This window comes from Balaenoptera physalus (genome assembly GCF_965194825.1).
Source record: "Balaenoptera physalus genome assembly, chromosome: 15".
In the NCBI taxonomy this organism is placed as follows: Eukaryota; Metazoa; Chordata; class Mammalia; order Artiodactyla; family Balaenopteridae; genus Balaenoptera; species Balaenoptera physalus.
Genome location: NC_138894.1, coordinates 37,101,906 through 37,125,120, shown reverse-complemented (window position 1 = coordinate 37,125,120; position 23,215 = coordinate 37,101,906). Strand labels below are relative to the sequence as shown.

The 23,215-nt window shown below is 38.0% G+C and overlaps 1 protein-coding gene across 12 annotated transcripts in view; it reads left to right on the top strand.

The window, feature by feature from the left end:
• Positions 1-23,215, top strand: part of ZNF638 (zinc finger protein 638) — an 88,669-nt gene that overhangs the window by 33,374 nt on the left and 32,080 nt on the right. For all 12 annotated transcript variants that reach the window (XR_014253679.1, XR_014253680.1, XR_014253681.1 and 9 more), the window contains 2 exons: positions 16,781-16,839; positions 17,068-17,120. Coding sequence is in view for 9 of the 12 variants with exons in the window: in XM_082425970.1 (XP_082282096.1) it covers positions 16,781-16,839; positions 17,068-17,120 (112 nt within the window). In the remaining 3 variants the exon portion in view is untranslated. The remainder of the gene's footprint in view (positions 1-16,780; positions 16,840-17,067; positions 17,121-23,215) is intronic.

Genomic DNA, 23,215 nt, shown 5'->3' with positions numbered 1-23,215 from the left:
ATCCCCTCACTTTCAGTCTGTATGTGTCCCTAGGTCTAAAGTGGGTCTCTTGTAGACAGCATATACATGGGTCTTGTTTTTATATCCATTCAGCAAGCCTGTGTCTTTTGGTTGGAGCATTGAATCCATTCACGTTTAAGGTAATTATCGATATGTATGTTCCTATGACCATTTTCTTAATTGTTTTGGGTTTGTTTTTGTAGGTCCTTTTCTTCTCTTGTGTTTCCCACTTAGAGAAGATCCTTTAACATTTGTTGTAGAGCTGGTTTGGTGGTGCTGAATTCTCTTAGCTTTTGCTTGTCTGTAAAGCTTTTGATTTCTCCATTGAATCTGAATGAGATCCTTGCCGGGTAGAGTAATCTTGGTTGTAGGTTCTTCCCTTTCATCACTTTTAGTATATCATGCCACTCCCTTCTGGCTTGTAGAGTTTCTGCTGAGAAATCAGCTGTTCACCTTACGGGAGTTCCCTTGTATGTTATTTGTCGTTTTTCCCTTGCTGCTTTCAGTAATTTTTCTTTGTCTTTAATTTTTGCCACTTTGATTACTATGTGTCTTGGCGTGTTTCTCCTTGGGTTTATCCTGTATGGGACTCTCTGCGCTTCCTGGACTTGGGTGGCTAATTCCTTTCCCATATTCGGGAAGTTTTCAACTATAATCTCTTCAAATATCTTCTCTGGTCCTTTCTCTCTCTCTTCTCCTTGTGGGACCCCTATAATGCGAATGTTGTTGCGTTTAATGTTGTCCCAGAGGTCTCTTAGGCTGTCTTCATTTCTTTTCATTCTTTTTTCTTTAGTCTGTTCTGCAGCAGTGAATTCCACCATTCTGTCTTCCAGGTCACTTATCCGTTCTTCTGCCTCAGTTATTCTGCTATTGATTCCTTCTAGTGTAGTTTTCATTTCAGTTATTGTATTGTTCATCTCTGTTTGTTTGTTCTTTAATTCTTCTAGGTCTTTGTTAATCATTTCTTGCATCTTCTCAATCTTTGCCTCCATTCTTATTCCGAGGTCCTGGATCATCTTCACTATCATTATTCTGAATTCTTTTTCTGGAACGTTGCCTATCTCCACTTCATTTAGTTGTTTTTCTGGGTTTTTTTCTTGTTCCTTCATCTGGTATATAGCCCTCTGCCTTTTCATCTTGTCTATCTTTCTGTAACTGTGGTTTTTGGTCCACAGGCTGCAGGATTGTAGTTTTTCTTGCTTCTGCTCTCTGCCCTCTGGTGGTTGAGGCTATCTAAGAGGCTTGATGGGAGGCTCTGGTGGTGGGTAGAGCTGACTGTTGCTGTGGCGGTTGGAGCTCCGTAAAACTTTAATCCACTTGACTGTTGATGGGTGGGGCTGGGTTCCCTCCCTGTTGGTTGTTTTGCCTGAGGCAACCCAACAGTGGAGCCTACCTGGGCTCTTTGGTGGGGTTAATGGCAGACTCTGTGAGGGCTCACGCCAAGGAGCACTTCCAGAACCTCCGCTGCCAGTGTCCTTGTCCCCATGGTGAAACAGAGCCACGCCCCGCCTCTGCAGGAGACCCCCCAACACCAGCAGGTATGTCTGGTTCAGTCTCCCCCAGGGTCACTGCTCCTTCCCCTGGGTCCGATGCACACACTATTTTGTGTGTGCCCTCCAAGAGTGTGGTCTCTGTTTCCCCCAGTCCTGTCGAAGTCCTGCAATCAATTCCCACTAGGCTTCAAAGTCTGATTCTCTATGAATTCCTCCTCTCGTTGCCGGACCCCCAGGTTGGGAAGCCTGACGTGGGGCTCAGAACGTTCACTCCAGTGGGTGGACTTCTGTGGTATAAGTGTTTGCCAGTCTGTGAGTCACCCACCCAGCAGTTATGGGATTTGATTTTACTCTGATTGCGCCCCTCGTACCGTCTCACTGTGGCTTCTCCTCTGTCCTTGGACGTGGGGTATCCTCCTTGGTGAAGTCCAGTGTCTTCCTGTCGATGATTGTCCAGCAGCCAGTTGTGATTCTGGTGCTCTCGCAAGAGGGAGTGAGAGCACGTCCTTCTACTCCGCCATCTTGGTTAATCCTCTTATTTTCTTATTTACTGAAGAATGCCTGCTTTGGAGCACACATTTTTCAATCACTAATTTGATTTGGAGATCAAACCATGTTAGTACCTTATAGATTTTCCTTATTCTTTTAAGGTTATATGTGGTGTTACTTCCTATGAATATACCACAGTTATTTCACCAATTCCTTATGGATTGCTATTTAGGTTATTTCTAGTTTACTATAAATTGCTATAAATAGGACTTTAGTTAACTTCCTTGTATATGGCTTTCACAGGCCTTTCTTAATGCATTTATGATAATGTTTTTTAAGGTGATATCTATCGTGGAATTGCTGGGTTTTAAGGTATACAGTAATAAATAATATTAGATTGCCTGTTAAATAACTAATAATTTATAGTCTGATAATTTATGTGAGTCAGTGTTTCTCTGTTATCAATGACATCTTAATATTTGCAGTTTTAAAATCCAGTATGTAAAAAATGGTATCTAGTTTTGATGATCATCTTTAGTTTTGATTTGGTTTGTTTTTCTTTTTTGTGTGTGTATCTATTGTAGTTTTTGGGTTTTCTGTTCCCATGAGGTTTTGATATAGCAGTCTAAATATGTACAAGGTTGTTTTAAGTTGCTGGTCTCTTTCCCACATGAGAAGTTCCTTTAGCATTTGTTGCAAAGCTGGTCTGGCGGTGCCGAATTCTCTTAGCTTTTGTTTGTCTGTTAAGCTTTTGATTTCTCCATCAAATCTGAATGAGAGCCTTGCTGGGTAGAGTGTTCTTGGTTATAGGTTCTTCCCTTTCATCACTTTAAATATATCATGCCACTCCCTTCTGGCCTGCAGAGTTTCTGCAGAGAAATCATCTGATAATCTTATGGGTGTTCCCTTGTATGTTATTTGTCGCTTTTCCCTTGTTTTAATAGTTTTTCTTTGTCTTTAATCTTTGTCCATTTGATTACTATTTGTCTCAGCTTTCCTCCTTGGGTTTATCCTGCCTGGGACTATCTGCACTTCCTGGACTTGGGTGACTGTTTCCTTTCCCACGTTAGGGAATTTTTCAGCTATGATCTCTTCAAACATTTTCTCAGGTCCTTTCTCTCTTCTCCTACTGGGACCCCTATAATGTGAATGTTGGTGCATTTAATGTTGTTCCAGAGGTCTCTTAGACTATCTTCATTTCTTTTTTTTCTTTATTCTGTTTTGCGGCAGCGATTTCCACCATTCTTTCTTTCAGGTCATTTATGCGTTCTTCTGCCACTGATTCCTTCTAGTGTATTTTTAATTTCAGTTATTGTGTTGTTCATCTCTGTTTGTTTGTTCTTTAGTTCTTCTAGGTCTTTGTTAAACATTTCTTGCATCTTCTTGATCTTTGCCTCCATTCTTTTTCTGAGATCTTGGATCATCTTCACTATCATTATTCTGAATTCTTTTTCTAGTAGGTTGGCTATCTCCACTTCATCTAGTTGTTCTTCTGCGGTTTCATCTTGTTCCTTTATCTGGGACATATTCCTCTTCCGTCTCATTTTTTCTAACTTTCTGTGATTGCGGTTTCCGTTCTGCAGGCCGCAGGATTGTAGTTCTTGCTTCTGCTGTCCTCTGGTGGATGAGGCTATCTAAGAGGTTTGTGCAGGGTTTCTGATGGGAGGGACTGGTTCCTGCCTAGTGGTAGGTAGAGCTGGGTAGAGCTGGGTCTTGTCTCTCTGTTGGGCAGGGCTGTGCTCAGGGAGACTGGTCTACTGATGGGTGGGGCTGTGTTCTGCACTGTTGGTTGTTTGGCCTGAGGCGACCCAGCACTGGAGCCTACAGGATGTTTGGTGGAGCTAATGGCAGCCTCTGGGAGGGCTCATGCCAGTGTGTACTTCCCAGAATTGCTGCTGCCAGAGTCTTTGTCCCCGCAGTGAGCCACAGCTGCCCCCTGCCTCTGCAGGAGATCCTCTAATACTAGGCAGGTAGGTCTGGCCCAGTCTTTTATAGAGTCACTGCTTTTTTCCCCTGGGTCCTGGTGTACACATGACTTTGTGTGCACCCTCCAAGAGTGGAGTTTCTGCTTCCCCCAGCCCTGTGGAATTCCTGTGATCAAACCCTGCTGGCCTTCAAAGCCAGTTTCTCTGGGGACTCCTCCTCCTGTTGCTGGACCCCCAGGCTGGGAAGCCTGACATGGGGCTTAGATTCCAGTTTGTGGGTCTCCCACCCAGTGGGTATGGGATTTGATTTTATTGCGATTGCACCCCTCCTGCCCCCTCGTTGTGGCTTCTTCTCTGTCTCTGAATGTCGGGTATCTTTTTTGGTAGGTTCCAGCGTTTTTTTGACGATGGTTGTTCAGAAGTTAGCTATGAACAAAGTGGTGCATGTATCTTTTTGAATTACAGTTTTATCTGGATATATGCCCAGGAGTGGGAGTGCTGGATCATATGGTAATTCTATTTTTAGTTTTCTGAGGAACCTCCATACTGTTTTCCACAGTGGCTGCACCAAATTACATTCCCACCAACAGTATAGGAAGGTTCCCTTTTCTCCACACCCTCTCGAGCATTTGTTATTTGTAGACTTTTTAATGATGGCCATTCTGACTGGTGTGAGGTGGTACCTCATTGTAGTTTTGATTTGCATTTCTCTAATAATTAGCAGTGTTGAGTATCTTTTCATGTGCCTATTGGCCATTTGTATGTCATCTTTGGAGAAATGTCTATTTAGGTCTTCTGCCCATTTTTCGGTTAGTTTTTTTGTTGTTGAGATGTATGAACTGTTTCTATATTTTAGAAATGAAGCCCTTGTCGGTCGAATCATTTGCAAATATTTTCTCCTATTCTGTAGGTTGTCTTTTCATTTTGTTTGTGGTTTCCTTTGCTGTGGAAAAGCTTGTAAGTTTGATTAGGTCCCATTTGTTTATTTTTGTTTTTATTCTGTTGCCTTTGGAGACTGACCTAAGAAAACATTGGTATGACTTATGTCAGAGAATGTTTTGCCTGTGCTCTCTTCTAGGAGTTTTATGGTGTCACGTCTTATGTTTAAGTCTTTAAGCCATTTGAGTTTATTTTTGTCCGCGGTGTGAGGGTGTATTCTAACTTCATTGATTTACATGCAGCTGTCCAACCTCCCCAACACCACTTGCTGAAGAGACTGTCTTTTTCCCATTGTATATTCTTGCCTCCTTTGTTGAAGATTAATTGACTGTAGGTGTGTGGGTTTATTTCTGGGCTCTCTATTCTGTTCCATTGATCCATATGCCTGTTTTTGTACCAGTACCACACTGTTTTGATTACTGTAGCTTTGTAGTATTGTCTGAGTCTGGGAGAGTTATGCCTCCTGCTTTCTTTTTTTTCCTCGGGATTGCTCTGGCAATTCTGGCTCTTTTATGGTTCCATATAAATCTTTGGATTATTTGTTCTAGTTCTGTGAAAAATGTTATGGGCAGTTTGATAGGGATTGCATTAAATCTGTAGATTGCTTTGGGTAGTATTGCCACTTTAACAGTATCAATTCTTCCATTCCAAGAGCATGGTGTATCTTTCCATTTCTTTGAATCCTCTTTTATTTCCTTTATTAATGTTTTATGGTTCTTAGCATATGTGTTTCACCTCCTTGGTCAGGTTTATTACCAGGTATTTTATTTTTTGGGTGCGATTTTAAAAAGGTATTGTTTTTTTACATTCCTTTTCTGATATTTCACTGTTAGTGTAAAGGAATGCAACCGATTTCTGAATGTTAATCTTGTATCTTGCTACTTTGCTGAATTCACTTATTAGATCTAGTAGTTTTTGTGTAGAGTCCTTAGGGTTTTCTATATATAGTATCATGTCATCTGCATGTAGTGACAATTTTACCTCTTCCCTTCCAATTCACATACATTTTATTTCTTTTTCTAGTCCGATTGCTGTGGCTAGGACTTCCAATACGATGTTGAAGAGAGAGTGAGAGTGGGCATCCTTGTCTTGTTCCAGATTTAGCAGGAAGGCTTTCAGCTTTTCACTGCTGAGCATTATATTGGCTGTGGGTTTGTCATAAATGGCTTTTATTATGTTGAGATATGTTCCCTCTATTCCCACTTCGGTAAGAGTTTTTATCATGAATGGATGTTGAATTTTCTCAAATGCTTTTTCTGCATCTATTGAGATGATCATGTGGTTTTTGACTTTTCTTTTGTTAATGTGGTGTACTACATTGATTGATTTGCATATGTTGAACCATCCTTGTGAACCTGGGATGAATCCCACTTGGTTGTTGTGTATGATCTCTTTTATGTGTTGTTGGATTTGGTTTCCTAATATTTTGTTGAGAATTTTTACATCTATATTCATCAAAGATATTGGCCTGTAATTTTCTTTTTTGGTGGTGTCTTTGTCTGCTTTTGGTATCAGGGTGATGGTGGCTTCTTAGAATGTCTTTGGGAGTGTTCCCTCCTCTTCAGTCTTTTGGAAGAGTTTGAGAAGAAGTGGTGTAAGTTCCTTACATGTTTGGTAGAATTCACCTGTGAAGCCATCTTGTCCTGGACTTTTGTTTGTAGGCAGTTTTTTTGTTACAGATTCTATTTCAGTTTTAGTAATCTGTCTGTTCAAATTATCTGTTTCTTCTTGATTCAGTTTTGGTGGGCTGTATGTTTCTAGAAAGTTGTCCATTTCTTCTTAGGTTGTCAAATGTGTTGGCATATAATTGTTCATAGTATTCTCTTATGGTTTTTTGTATTTATGCAGTATCAGTTGAGATTTCTCCTTTTTTATTTCTTTTTTTGTTTATTTGGGTTCTCGCTCTTCTCTTTTTGGTGAGCCTGGCCAGAGGTTTGTCAATTTTGTTTACCCTTTCAGAGAACCAGCTCTTTTTTTTTGTTGATTTTTTTTTTATCTCTATTTTATTTATTTACTCCCTGATCTTTATTATTTCCTTCCTTCTGCTGACTTTAGGTTTTGTTTCTTGTTCTTTTTCTAATGCTGTCAGGTGGTAGGTTAGGTTGTTTACTTCAGATTTTTCTTGTTTTTGATGAAGGCCTGTATCGCTATGAAGTTCCCTCTAAGAACTGCTTTTGCTGTGTCCCATAGATTTTGTATGGTTGTGTTTTCATTGTTGTTTGTCTCAAGGCATTTTTTAATTTCCATTTTGATTTCCTTGTTGACTGATTGGTTTTTTACTAGAGTGTTATTTAGTCTCCACGTAATAGTTTTTTTCTCGTTTCTTTTCCTGTGGTTGATTTCTAGTTTCATGCCATTGTGGTCAGAGAAGATGCTTGAAATAATTTCCATACTCTTAAATTCGTTGAGGTTAGTTTTGTGACCTAGGATGTGGTCAGTCCTAGAGAATGTTCCATGTGCACTTGAAAGGAATATATATTCTGGTTATTTTGGATGTAGTGTCCTGAAAATATCAATTAAGTCTAACTGTTCTATTGTATCATTTAGTGCCTTTGTTGCCTTATTGATTCTCTGTCTTGAAGATCTGTCCATTGATGCGAGTGGGTGTTGAAGTCTCCTAGTATTGTTGTATTCCCATTGATTTCTCCCTTTATGTCTGTTAGTATTTGTTTTATGTATTTGGGTGCTTCTGTATTAGGTCCATATATGTTGATAAGTGTAAAATCCTCTTCCTGTATTGATCCTTTTATCATTATATAAATGTCCTTTATCTTTCTTTCTAGACTTTGCTTTAAAGTCTATTTTGTCTGATATGAGTATCGCAATTCCCGCTTTCTTGTCATTTCCGTTTGCATGAAATATTTTTTTTCATACCCTTACTTTCAATCTATGTGTGTCTTTTGCCCTAAGGTGGGTCTCCCGAAGGCAGCATATTGTAGGCTTTTGTTTTTTTGTCCAGTCTGCCACTCTGTGTCTTTTGATCAGAGCATTCAGTCCACTGACATTTAAGGTAATTATTGATACATATGTATTTATTGCCATTACAAACCGTGTTTTTCAGTTGATTCTTTGTTTCTACTCTGTTTCTTTCTTTTTCTTCTTGTTTTTCTTTTTGTGGTTTGATGATTTCCTTTTATTTTATGCTTGTGTTCTCTTCTTTTAGGTTTTTGTGAATCTATGTTTTTAATTTGTGGTTGCCCTGTTTTTCAAGTATGTTAACCCCCTCCTATGTCTGCTTGCTTTAGACTGATAGTCAGATAGGCTTGAACACATTGTAAAAAAAAGAAAAGAAATCTGCATTTTCTTACTCTCCTTCCCCACATTTTATGATTTTGATGCCCTTTTTACGTCTTCATGTTTATCCTTTTGCTGTTCCTTGTGTTTATCATTGCTTTCACAAATAGGGTGTTTTTTTTGTTTTGTTTTTTTCTTTTTGATCTGTATACTGGCTAATTTAAGTGATTTACCTTCCAATTGTGATTTCCTCCCTCCTATTTCTTCTTGCCTCTTTTCCATTTAGAGATGACCTTTCAATATTCCTTTAGGATAGGCTTAGTATTGCTGTATTCTTTTAGTTTTTGCTTGTCTGAGAAATTCTTTATTTCTCCTCCTATTCTAAATGATAGTCTTGCTGGGTAGAGTATTTTAGGTTGCAGATTTTTCTCTTTCAAGACTTCAAATATATTTTGCCACTCCTTTCTGGCCTGCAGTGTTTCTGAGAGAAATCAGCTCATAGCCTTATGGGGGTTCCCTTGTGATGAACTCTTTGTTTTTCTCTTGCTGCCTTTAGAATCCTCTCTTTACCTTTTGCCACTTTTATTACGGCTTGGAGTAGGTCTCTGTGGGTTCATATTGTTTGGGACCCTCTGTGTTTCCTGTATCTGGATGTCTGTTTCCTTCTTTAAGTTTGGGAAATTTTCAGCCATAATTTCTTCAAATACATTTGCAGTTCCCTTTCTCTTTCTTCTCCTTCTGGAATCCCTACTGTGTGTAGATTGACCCACTTTATGTTATCCCATAGGTCTCGTATATTGCTTTCATTCTTTTTCATTTGGCTTTCTGTCTGCTGTTTGGTTGTGTAATTTCTGTTAGTCTTTTTTCCAGGTCACTTATTCTTTCTTCTGCATTATTCATTCTGCTATTCATTGCCTTGAGCTCAGCTTTTGTCTTGGCAAATAAAGTTTCTAATTTTTCTTGGCTCCTCCTTATAGTTTCATTCCTTTTCACAGTAATCGGCATTTCTGTCAATAGCCTTTCTTAACTCTTTCAATATTTTCATTACCTCCTTTTTGAACTTGGTATCTATTAGACTGAAGAGGTCTGTTTCATTGTTGGTTCCTTCAGGAGAATTTTCTTGGTTTTTTAACTGAGAGTGTTTCCTCTGCTTCTTCATTTTGCTTATGTATCTCTTAGTTTGTGAGGTTAGGGGGAACAATTATCTACTGTAGTCTTGGAGGGCTATTTATAAGTGGGAGTGTCCCTGTGTAGCTGGTGTGGATTTAATGTTTTTTTGGCATGAGGGCTGTTTTTGGTTTGGATGCTTGCTGTCTCTTTCCTTAGCATGTGCTGGCTGTTATCCCCTTGATAGGGGTTGCGCAGGTGCACAGCTCCTGCAAGCTCCCAGGAAGGCAGGGACAGCAGTTTGCTCCCAGTTGTAGGTCACTCCACAGTGGCGGTGGTGGTTTGCACACCCCTGGGGAGGTGGGGGCAGTGATTGGCACTGGGTCGTGAGACTCTCAGCAGCAACGGCGGGCCATGCACGCTCCCAGGGCAGTTGACCCCAATCGTGGGACCCTTGGCAGTGGTGGGCTGTGCAGGCTCCCGGGAAGGTGGGGGCAGTGACCTGCACCCACTCACAGGGCCCTTGGCATCAGCAGTGGCTCACACCCACCCCTGGAGCTTGTGTAGGCAGTGTCCTGCCGCCTGCGAGTGCACAGAGAAAGAAGCTCCTATGGTGGGCCAGCCTCCTCCTCATGTACCCCCCAACAGCAGTGGTGCCTTGCCTCTCTGGTGGGCCCAGGCTTCTTCCTGGACTTCCTCAGTTGTGGTGCACTACACCGTAGCCCCCTCAGGGCTGTCTTCACTCAGCCAACCCCAGTCCTCTCCCCAGAGTCTGACCTCTGAAGCCCGAGCCTCAGTACCTAGCCCCCACCCATCCCAGCAGGTGAGCAGACAAGCGTCTCGGGCTGGGGAGTGCCAGTCGGCATGAGCCTCTGTGCAGGTCTCTCCCCACTTTGCACTCCACATACCTGTTGCTGTGCTCTCCTCTGAAGCCTCCCCTCTGGCCTGGCTGATCTCCCCGCCAGCGAGGGGACTTCCCAGTGCTTGGAAACCTTTTCTCTTTCACAGCTCCCTCCCAGAGGCACAGGTCCTGTCCCGATTTCCTTTCTTTCTTTTTTAAAATTTTTATTTATTTATTTATTTATTTGTTTATTTATTTGTGGCTGCATTGGGTCTTTGTTGCTGCGTGTGGGCTTTCTCTAGTGGCGGCGAGCGGGGGCTACTCTTCATTGCAGTACACGGGCTTCTCATTGCGGTGGCTTCTCTTGTTGCAGAGCATGGGCTCTAGGCGCGCAGGCTTCAGTAGTTGTTGCACACGGGCTTAGTTGCTCCGTGGCATGTGGGATCTTCCCGGACCAGGGCTTGAACCCTTGTCTCCTGCATTGGCAGGCAGATTCTTCCTTTCTTTCTTTTCTTTTTTCGTTTGCCCTCCCCAGTTACGTGGATTTTCTTGCCCTTCTGGAAGTCAGAGGTCTTATGTCAGTGTTCAGTAGATGTTCTGTGAGAGCTGTTCCACATGTAGATGTATTTTTGATGCACCTGTGGGAATTCCACGTCTTACTCCTCCACAATTTGATCCCATCTGGTATCTAGTTTTAAGTTGCATTTTCCTGATTATTACTGAACTTCAACATCTTTTAATATAATTACTAGCTATTTCTATTACTTGTTGTGTATATCTTCTCACATTGTTCTGTTAGGTTATTTGTCTTTTAAAAAAATTTCATCTGAAGGTGTTCATTATCCTAGACACTAACTTTGTATTATACAGGAGAAGTATTTTCTTTTAGACTAGTGCTTGTATGTATACATATATAAAGTTTTAAGTAATTTCAGTGTACTCAAGTTTATTGCTTTTTTCCTCTTAATGGCTTTTGCTTTCTTTCATCTTGTTTTAGAAGACCTTTGTACCAGTGCCAAAAAGATATGCTTTCGTTATTTTTTAAATCTGTGATTTGTGGTATAATGTGTGAATAGTATCAGTATTGTTTCCAAAATGGGTAACCAATTAACCGAACACCATTTATGCCTGATTTGTCTTTCCTCATTGATTTGGAAAGCTGTCTATGTGTATAAATTATCCTATACACACAGATCTGTTTCAGTCTGTTTATTTTTGTACAAATACTGTATGGTTTCAATTATTATAACAACTATAACTTTACAGTATTTGCCTAGTTTTCTAATAGAATCTTTGTTCTTGATTTAAATTTATTTTGGTTAATCTTAAACATTTACTCCTCAATATTTGTTTTAGAATTAGTTTAAGTTCTCTGAACAATCTTATTGAGAGTTTAATTGATACTACATTGAATTTGTATTGATGTCTTTACAATACTAAATCTTTCTGTCAAAAACGTGGTTTATCTCTCCATTTATTTAGGTTTCATTTAGTATCCCTCAGCAAGTTTTACATGTTTTTAAAATAAATTTATTTATTTATTTTTGGCTGCGTTGGGTCTTCATTGCTGTGCACGGGCTTTCTCTAGTTGTGGCGAGCAGTGGCTACTCTTCGTTGTGGTGCGCGGGCTTCTCCTTGCAGTGGCTTCTCTTGTTGCAGAGCATGGGCTCTATGTGCGTGGTCTTCAGTAGCTGTGGCACGAGGGCTCAGTAGTTGTGGCTCGTGGGTTCTAGAGGGCAGGCTCGGTAGTTGTGGTGCACAGGCTTACTTGCTCCACGGCATGTGGGATCTTCCTGGATCAGGGCTCGAACCTGTGTCCCCTGCATTGGCAGGTGAGTTCTTAACCACTGCACCACAAGGGAAGTCCCACAGTTTTTTCCATAACATTCTTTTGTAATGTTTCCATAGCGTACATTTTGGAGGAAGTGTTAAATCTAACTTTTATTTATATTTACTTGTATACATCATAAATATTATTTCAATTGCTATTAGAGAAAAGAGTTTTTATTTATTTTTTTCTCTTATGTTTTCTGGTTAGTTACTACTAGAGTAACCTATTGTCCTAGTTTACTAACACCTGCTATATACATACCCATTCCATTGTCCCATTGTCCTGATTTGAATAATGAATTACATGGTGACCCTAGTTATTACCAACTTAGAATTTCTTTCGTTTTCAATTAACAGAAAAGTTCACCAGTGTTTTATTAAACAAATACGAGGTTTATTTATCTCATAACAGGAAATCTGCAGGCAGGCGGTCCATGGCTGGTGCAGCAGCTTCATACTGTCTTCAGGAACCCAGCCTTTTTGGTTTTCTCCTCCACTATCGTTAGCGTGTACCTTTCATTCTTGTTTGTAAGATGGTTGCTGTACCTTCTGGTATTGTTTCTGTCTTCCAAGCAGAAAGAAAGGAATAAAAATCAAGAGCAGAATGGATTTTTATCCTCCCCCCAACCCCTCCAGGAAGAACGAGTTCCCCAGCAACTTTAACCTACATTTGATTTACCAGCACTGTGACACATGGCCATGTCTAGTTGCAGAGGAGAATAAGGGGAATCAAGAATTGAATGCATAATTTAAACATTTAAACTTTATCCTGTAGACAGTTAAATGTTACTCAAGGTTTTCAGCAGTGCTATGACATAATGAAATGGATGGATTAGAAAGATTCATCAGGACGTGATCTGCAGAATGAATTAGTTGGGCAAATGACTCTGAAGGCAAAGAAAGCTTAGCAAATTGATTAAAGGAAAGAAGAGAAAAGATCACTGATCCAGTTAGAGTGCTCATCTAGCCAATCAGACTGTTATAGTAACCGTTTGGGGTAGATTAGTAACCTTGAGAATAGAAAGGAGAAATAGCTTATACCAGTGACTCTCAAGCAAGACTGGCTGATCATTAAATTTGGAGAACTGAGGAGATCAGTCTTCTTTAATTCTAAAACGTTTAATCTGGGAAAATGGGTGACTAAGGATACATTTAGGGTATTAGAGTATTTCAAACAGTATTTAAAAAATTCTCTTGGATGACTTATTGATAAGTTTGGTAAGGCAGCAGTGTAAGTCAGATAGCCCAATCATATTTATTTATTTATTTATTCTTGGCTGCTTTGGGTCTTTGTTGCTGTGCATGTGCTTTCTCTAGTTGTGGAGAGCAGGGGCTACTCTTAGTCACAGTGCGTGGATTTCTCATTGCAGTGACTTCTCTTTGTTGCAGAGTATGGGCTCTAGGCGTGCAGGCTTCAGTAGTTGTGGCTTGCGGGCTCAGTAGTTGTGGCTCGTGGGCTGTAGAGCACAGGCTCGGTAGTTGCGGTGCACAGGCTTACTTGCTCTGCAGCATGTGGGATCTTCCCCAAAGAGGGCTCAAACCGGTGTCCCCTGCACTGGCAGGCGGATTCTTAACCACTGCGCCATCAGGGAAGTCTCCATATTTTACTGTTTTGATTTTCATAGTCATGAATGGGCTAAGTATCAGCACTAGAAACTAGAAAACATGCCATCTACCTGTCAAAAACGTTGATGTTCTTCAATTAAATATGGTTTGGATGGTGCTGAAATGAAGCCTTAGAACGCTAACTCCTGACTTCTCAGTTGTGACTGACCAGAGTGGATCCCTAACAGAACTCTGGTTATGGCTTCTTCAGATTAGAAGTATATGGGACAGTCTTTCTGGCCTGTTATCACAGGGGAAGACATTAAGTTTTCCTAATAGAGCAAGCCCAAAATAGGCTTGAAACTCAAACTAGAAAAGAAAGGGCAGCCGTAAAGGTTTCTTGATCCACATCTTAATTTTGGCATGAATAGTCAAAACTACAATGAAACTTTTCTGCCCACGTTTGATATTTCATGTTAGGATAGCCTTGGACTCTGGCTGTGATTCATAGAACATTCTCTTCATTTTGCTACTTCTTGGAGTCAATAATGAAATGTTAGAGAAAAGGTTAAAATTTTCTACATCCCTGTATTTAAGCCTGAAAGATTAAAATATGGGTCTGCACAACTCTGCCAAACTCAGTAACCTTGTCTTTAATCATAAGCCAGCATAGACCTCAATCCTTAACAGTGATTCTTAACCAATCTCCTGAAAGCAAGCATTCTTCTTTTCCAGAGAAATGGACACATGTTGATACTCAAAATTTTCCTTAAAGGAACAGGAGCCCTTGATAAAAAAGTAGAATCAGACTTTCCAACAAACAGAACCCTTGTAATTGTAAAATAGTGCTGCAGGTCAACCCTTTGCAAACACAAGACAAACAAGACTTAAAAAATTTTAATTTACTGTTTTCAGCAAGATTCATGGGGACATTACATCTAAAACCTAGAGCAAGCAGCCAGCTTAGATTTAAGAAGACTGAATGGAAACAAAAGCAGTGCTGGGAAGCAGTGAACAGTGGTTTGAGTGTTATGGAAAATCTAATGAATAACAAAGAGATAAAACTGCAGAGATACAAGCAATTCAGAAGAGAGTTTAGTTTTATTTTATTTTTATTTATTTATTTTTTAATTTTTTTTTTTTTTTTTTAGTTTTATTTTAATTCAGAAACTATTTCTTGAACATCTGTTATGTGTCTGGCAGTATGGTACATGCAGAAGATGCAGTGATGAACGAGGCAGATGTGCTTCCATTCTTCTTAGAACTTATTGTCTATTAGGGAAGGTTAAAAAGTCTAAAATGATTAAGAGGAAAGGCATGGTGGATACATCTAGGAGACCCAATCTGCATATAACTGGAATTCCAGAAAGAGAACATCACTTAAAAACTGGTGAAGATGTTAATTTTCATAGTTATAAAGGTGCAAGCTATAGTGATCCAGGCAGAAACAGTATAAACGTAAAAAGTAGACTAGCCTTAGATATAGCCAAGCAACACTTTCTCAAGGTTGAGTGGAAAAAAGGATTGATTGTAATGCAGTACATGCATTTCAAGTCAAATCCCAAGTTGTATGCTAGGATGGTATTCTCAGACATGTATGGGCTCGAAGAACATTTCATCTGTCTATCTTTCTGAAAATATTACTATCAAAATGAACAACTTAAGAAATGGAGAAATTAATATAAAATGATTGGTGATGAGTAATGAAACCATTTAAGCATAGAGTAAGATCCAAATAGTCGTTTGTATCTTTATAAAATAGCATAAATTGTAAAAAAAAAAAAAATTACTTAAAATTAAAAACAATAATAATTTTGGTCTAAAATATGTCATCAGAAATGGGCATGGGGACTTCCCTGATGGTGCAGTGGTTAAGAATCCGCCTGCCAATGCAAGGGACACGGGTTCAAGCCCTGGTCCAGGAAGATCCCACATGCTGTGGAGCAACTAAGCCCGTGCGCCACAACTACTGAGCCTGCGCTCTAGAGCCCGCAAGCCACAACTACTGAAGCCCGCGCACCTAGAGTCTGTGCTTCACAACAAAAGAAGGCACTGCAATGAGAAGTCTGCACACCGCAACAAAGAGTAGCCCCTGCTCGCCACAACTAGAGAAGGCCCGCGCTGAGCAACAAAGACCCCACGCAACCTAAAATAAATAAATAAATACATAAAAAATTTTTTTAAAGTGGCATGTAAGCCAAGTTGTAAGGGCTTTTAAATTTATACAGAAGAAATCAGTGGTTTCACATTTCTTTTAAAACTAAAGATACCTATTAGTAGAATAAAAGTAGGAGGATGATTATCTTCTAAACCATTGGGGTGAGGAAGATGTTTGGGATAAAATCCCATATAGAACAAAAGGAAATGGCAAGGATGCCCCAAAAGAACAGAAACATAAAATAACATGACAACAATTATTGTTAAGTTCAGATCAGTTTAACACATTTATTGAATGTTCACTAATTGCCAAGCATGATTTTAGGCACCAGTGATAGTGAAGAGGAGAAAGACCACAAGGAAATTAAACATATATATATATATACTATGTCTATTAACAACGAGTGCTGTGGAGGAAAGTAACAGAAAAGGGAAATAGAAGTGCTCTTTTTGGGGAATGAGGAGCCGTGCAACTTTCAATAAGGTAGTTATAGAAGGTCTCATTGAATAGGTGATATTTGAACAGACACCTAAAGGAGGTGAAGGCGCAAACTGTTCCTTGGATTGAGAGCATTCCAGAGAGAAGGAACAGCAACTGCGAAAGGCTTCTCAGGTCCATGCCTATGTAGTTTGTTTTGTTTGAGAAGTATAAAGGATGCTTAGGATTGGAAGTAGAGAAGGATAGGGAGAAGTATGTGGTAGTTTGGGGGTAGAGAGTGCATGGAATGTGTGGTGTAAACGCTTAAGTATTAGCTTTTTCTCTGAGTGTGATGAAAGGTTTTGAGTTTAGGAATGGCAAGATCAACCTGGTTCTGTGTTTAATATGGAGTGAGGGTGGGTGAAAAGGCAAAGACAGAACCAGGGACCATTATGAGTCTATTATAGTAATTAAAGGAAAAGATGGTCGTAGATTGGACCAGAGTGATAGCAGTTAGACATCAGAAATATTATAGCACTATTTGAAATAATGTTTTTGAAAGGTAGTGATAAGAAAATGTAGATAAGTGATAAAAGGCAGGATGTAAAATTACACTGTATGATCACAAATTGAAGAATTTCTATCTATAAATAGAAAATGGTGATTAGCATTTATACTTTAGGGTAGGAATATTTTAGATTTATGTACGTGTGTGTGTGTTCTTATGCTTTTGTGTATTTTCTAAATGGTTTTTCATAATTGGGGAAGAAACTAAATTTTTCAAAATATTTTTCTTTCATAGAACAAAGAGGTGAAGAAAAAGATATCAGATTCAAAGAAAACATCTGCATCTACTTTAAAGTAAGTAATTCCATCATCTCCAATGTGAGAATGACTACGCATATGAATTAAAATTTTTTAATTTTTACAATGACATTTTTAATATATTTTATCATCCTGACTTCAGTTTAAATGGGACATCATTCAAACTGAATTATTTTAAACTTTTTTAATTTTAAGCTTTGCATCTTTAGAAGTTTTAGAAGTTAGAATTTTATTCTTTGCTAAATTTTTTTCTCCTTTTAATAGAAAAGAGACAGACGCTTCCAAGGCTGTTGAAACTGTGACTTCAGCTTCTGCTAGTAAGTTGTTACTTTCAGTACTCCTCCAAATGAGTATGTTCTGTCAGATGACTAGAAACTTCTTGTAAGATGATGCTAGGAAAACATTATTCATTGTGCTTTAGGAGAAGGGGGACCCACACTGGCCCCTGTATTAAGCTAATGGTTAATATTAAGCAGTTTAATTATGAAATCTCTTGTGAAATAAATATAAGGACTCAATGAGATAATGTATGCAAAATACCTATCGTAGTTACATAGTTAACAGCTATTTAGGTTAATTTTGCAGTATCTGTCTCCATTCCCTCCCAGTAAACTGACAAGACAAAACATAAAGGTATGTTAAGATTGCTTGTGTGGTCCTCTTTGATTTTGAAAGTCTGCTAAGGACCAAAAAGTAAACAAAAAAGACTAAACAGAAATAGGTGATATTACACTCATGTGTTAATTCTTTACACACAGGCAAATACTTCAGGTCTTTATTATGAATCTAGCTAAATGAATTTTGCATACAATTTTAAACCCAGTTTATTTATTTTTTTCTCAGTCCGTTTAGGATTGGAAATGTCAAGAGAAAAAAGTTATTGCCAAAACATACACTCTTGAATCTAGTAAACAGTGTGATAGTGAAGGACAAGACAGAAAGGCTGAAGTAAACAATATATTAGGAAACTTAAATTGTGTTTCGTATGTTATCTTTTCGAAAGGTAGGTAGTTTATGGATTTATATTCAGAATAGATAAAGAGTTTTTGGTATTAGAGCTAATATTCAAGTGACTGGAAAATTGGATTGTGTAGCATATCTCAATTTTCCATAATGTTTAGTTGGATAGTGTCCTGAAGTTATTGGAAGTTAGTGGAGGTGACTATGAGTGGCTTCTGGAAGGCAATAAATTTTTACTAAAGTTTTAAATGTGAACGTGTAAACGGATAATATTTAGAGGCAGAAGATTACTTCAGTTAGGGAGATAACATAAAAAAGGTAACAGAAAGGCCTTGAAGAGTAGTGCTGGGGTGTTTTTTAATTTGACCCCATTAACAGCATTTCTCAAAATGTGTTGCGTGAAAGACTTATTCATAGAACATGTTTTGGATCAGGTAAAGTTCAGGATATGTATTATACCTTTTTTTTTCCTTTAAAAAATAATCCACAAACACATTCACTTTATGAAATCCTGCAGGAAAGAAACTTATTTAACTTTGTTTAACCCACTGTTTCCAAAGCTTGGATAAGTGCACCCCATTTTTTCTGTGTAAGACCTAGTAATAATTGGTACAAACTCTGGGAAATTTCCTTAGAGAATAAAGAACCACTAGTTGTTTAGGATTCTCATGTAGATTGGATACATGGAGTGATTGAAAAAGCCTATTGAGAAAACATTTGGGATTCACTTTCAGGTAATTAGGACCTGATATTAAAAGGTTAATTTAAATGATCTGGGATGCTAAAATCTGAATTTTTATTATATAGAATTTTTTAGTGGAAAAAATTTAAAAAATAATTTAAAAATTTCAAGGTTTCAGGGAGGATGGAGTTTTCTAGACGAATGTGGTCATGTTGATTATAATAAAATTTAGCTGCAGTGATTTCTTTGAACGGGGGGAGAACATTGCTGAATATCAGGTATCAAGGAATATCTATTGGAGATATCATTTAGTCAATCACATGGCATTGAAAGTGGGATACTTAGGAAAATTTTTTGTTAAGTTTAAGGTCTGAAATTTGGGAATGGCCCTAACATAATAAAAGTAATGCGTAGGGGGAGAAGTGCTTCAAGTTAAGTACTTCCTCCCTTTGAATATAAATGTAGAAAGAAAGAGAGGAGCCCAAGGCTGAGAAAGTGTCAGGTGAGAAAGGTAAGATAGCTTTTTGAGATCAGCAATGTCAGATTGAAGAGGGATAGGAAGTCAGGGTAGTTTTAAAGAGAACTTTGGTTATAAGCACAAATCAAAAAGGATGTAGGAAAGTACAGGGAGGGAGCAAAAGCCTAATTTTATCAGAAAGGGAAACTTTAGAACTTTTACCCAGTGCTAATTACTTACTTACTGAGCACTCGGCTGTATACCCATAATTAGAGGCGCTTTATAAAGTGGTTAGGATACATCAGAGTTATTTCTAAGTAGCTTATAGTTTAACTTGTGCCAGAAGACAGAAAACAAGGGAAAGAAACCTGCCGTGGTTACACTATTTATAGTAGGCAATTTGTTATCTCACTTAATATTTCAGACCACCCTATGAGTATAGTTCATACTGTTCTCGTTTGATAGATGAGGAAACAGATTCAGAGAGGTTAAATGACTTACTCAAGGTCACATGGAAGAGTTAGGATTCAAACCCAAAACTGTATGTTTCCCAAGCTTTTCACCCATACTAAAGTACCTCTCTGAGAATGAAAACTTGTTCTATATCTCCTTTGATTGCTGTTCTTTTATCTTCCCTTCATTGTTTCCCTAAATGTCTGTTCCTCTTCTCATGTCCTACTTTTCTTGCTGGTTGATTTCTTTCCTTTCCATATCTTTAAGGACCAATGACATCTCCCATACATACATAAACCTCTTCTGCCCCCTCAAGTTTATGCCTCATTTTCTTGTATTATCTAACAACACCACTAGTTATCCAGTGTAGGAATCTGTTAGTAATCCTTTACCCTGTCTTGTCTTCTTTTTTGTCCCACCCAGTTCAAACTTAAATAACATCGTTCCTCTTCTCCTCCAATAGGTGGCTGATTCAAATTAGTTCTCTCTTGAATATACCTCAAATTATCTCACCTTTACTCCATCACAGCTGTAAATGTTTTAGTTTAGACTCACATTTGAATTTTTGAAGATAGCCTCCCGACTGGCGATTTTTATTCTACTCTGCTCCGGTATTAACACTCTTGCCCTGAGGTCACTTTAAAGCAGATCTGATCATTTCACTCCTAGTGACCCACAGGGGAAAGCCCAAATTCTTCATAACGACCCCTTCCCCTTTGGCCCAGATGACTTTTTCAATCGCTTGTCACGCAACTGTATATTATGTTTAAGCTACTCAGAACAGTTTATTTTCCAGCTGTGCTATTTCATTTCTTGTGTCTTTATGCTATCTATTTGTGTGGAATCATTGTCTAAATTCCAGTTAACTTCACTTAGTAAGCACTTATGAAGTAGCTATTTAGTAGGTGCCAGGCCTCGTGCAAGGTATTGAAAATACAAAGTCAATTAAGACTCCTTTTGGAGGGTCGAGGTGGGGCAAATTCTAATTTATCTTTTAAGGTCCATCTCAGATGAAGCTTCTTTGTGATACCTTCCCTGACTCTTAGGCAGTTGAATGCTCCCAACTCCCTCCTAGAACTACTGTATTGTGTACATTAAATCACTTGGTATTAATAGGTTGTTAATAAGTCTGTCTCTTTCACTTGGCTGGGTAAGGGAATATTTGTAGTTTTATTTTTCTGTACCTTAATATCTAATGTGGTGTAAGGGTTAATGAATAAATATTTGCTGGAGGAAGAGTATAGGGATACTCAAATCACATTTGTATTAGTGTTATAACTGAACCCATGGAAGGCAACTAGAGATTATCATACTAAGTGAAGTAAGTCAGAAAGAGAAAAATAAATACCATATGATATCACTTATGTGGAGTCAAAAATATGACACAAATGAACCTATTTATGAAAGATAAACAGAATCACGGACATAGGGAATATGTGGTTGCCAAGGGGGAGGGATCAGGAGAGGGATGGATTGGGAGTTTGGGATTAGCAGATGCAAACAGGTATACATAGAATGGATAAACAACAAGGTCCTACTGTATGGCACAGGAAACTGTATTCAGTATCCTGTGATAAACCATAATGGAAAAGAATATGAAAAAGAATGTATATATTTGTATAACTGAGTCACTTTGCTATATAGTGGTAATTAACACAACATTGTAAATCAGCTATACTTCAATAAAAAAAAAATAACTGAACCCATGGTAAAACACATAGTGAACCAGAATTTTCTGATTTGTCATTCTTGATTTAATGATTTTTTTCTTCTATAAGATTTTATTGGTTTCCGTTTTTTTTTTTAAGTGCATGTCTTTTTATCTTTTCAATTCCCAGATGAAAATGACTTTTTTTGTTTCAGTCAGTTATTTCCCCAGTAAAAGCACTCTGCCCAAATAGTTCCCACATGTGAGTTCCAGCAAACCTTAAAGGAAGTAATAACTCTAGTTCTGATTTCAACTATTTCATAGCATGCAGAGGAAAGGAAAACATTCTTTAAAAGGGAGTATGGAGGGAGGGGAAACAGGAAGGAAAAAACAGGCTAATACCAACATCGAATGCTGACAAAGACGCTGCACACTTAGCACAATGGCTAAAGTAAGAAAATAGTAATACCAAATGCTATTGAAGATGTGGAGAAGCTTGTACATTGCTGGTGGGAATGTAAAATAGTATGGCCATTCTCGAAAAAAGTATTGTAGCTTTTTAACAAAACTAAACATGTGCTCACCATAGGACCCAGCAGTTACGCTCTTGGGCATTTATCTCAGGCAAGTGAATTACATTTCACAGAAAACCAGTACACAAATATTTATAGCCTCTGTATTGATAGCCAAAAGCTGGGAACAACCCTAATGTCCTTCAGTAGGTGAATGGCTAAACAAACCGTGTTATGTCTGTAGCATGGAATACCTACCACTTAGCAATAAAAAGGAATGGATTATTGATACATACAACAACTTAGATGGATTACAGAGGAATTGTGCTGATTTAAAAAACTCAATCTAAAAAAATTATGTATTGTAAGCTTCTATTTACATAACATTCCTGAAATGATAAAATTAAAGAGATAGAGAACAGATTAGTGGTTGTCAGGGATTCTGGGGGAGGGAGGAGATGGCTCTTTCTATAATGGGTAGTAGGAAAGATCCTTGTGGTGGAACTGCTCTTTCTCTTGACTGATGGTCACAGTAATCTACACGTATGTGATAAAATTTCATAGAACTAAATATACATTACGTGCATGCAATCTGGGGAAATTGGAATGTTTGTAAATTTTATCAATGTCAGTTTCCTGTTTATGATATAGTACTTAGTTATGCAAAATATTACCATTAGAGGAAACTCCTTGAAGGGTATATGGGATCTCTCCCTATTATTTCTTACAACTCCATGTGTATATACAGTAATCTCAAAATTAAAAGTTAGAGAAATGTTTTAAAATGTTGATAAAGCTATCGTAGTAAACTAGAATTATAGAACAATTTCACTTCTGAATATTTGATGTAAAGTTTTAAAGTAAAATTTTAGTGTCTGGAAGTACCTTAAATGAATAACATAGTATGCCCAAGAGGGGGAGGGGGGTCATGTCAGAAGTATAAAGATGGTTCAAAATTAGGAAATCTGTCAATTCCATTTACTATATTAAATAGAGGGAGATAAATGCTGAGAAATTCTTAAAGTAGGTGACTACTTCCTTAATATGATAGTGTGTTTGTGTATATATACTTTATTTATTTATATACATAACAAATACACATATATCAAGTCAAAAGCCAGCATATGCTTAAGAGTTAAACAGTGGAAGCATTCCCATTAAAGTTAGGACCAAAACAAGGGATACTCATCATCACTTCTATGAGTTAAAGTAAATATTGTTCTAAAACTAATAGCCATTAGCCAGTGCACTACAAGTCAAGAGGCATAAAAATTGGAAAGTATGATAAAACATTATTGTTTGCAAATATGTATGATGGAAAACCCAATAGAATCTATTGAAATGCTATTAAATAATTAGCCATCCTAATTCTCTAAATTACTATAAAGTTTTAATTGCTTTATTACATAAAAAAGAACCATTCATACTAATATACTAATAAAATATTAATATACTAATATTAATATATTAATAAAATATTCCATTTATAATAATAAAAAAGGTAGAAGCTATGAAAAGAAAACTTTTAAATACTAAGAGGCATAAAATAAGGCTTAAATGAGAAAACAGCTCATTTTTGGATAGAAAGCCTCTCACCATTATAATATGCCTTTTTTTCTTATATTAAAAGATAAATATTAGGAACCTAATACCAGTAAAGATTTTTTGAATCTATATAAGCTGATAATAAAGTTTATACA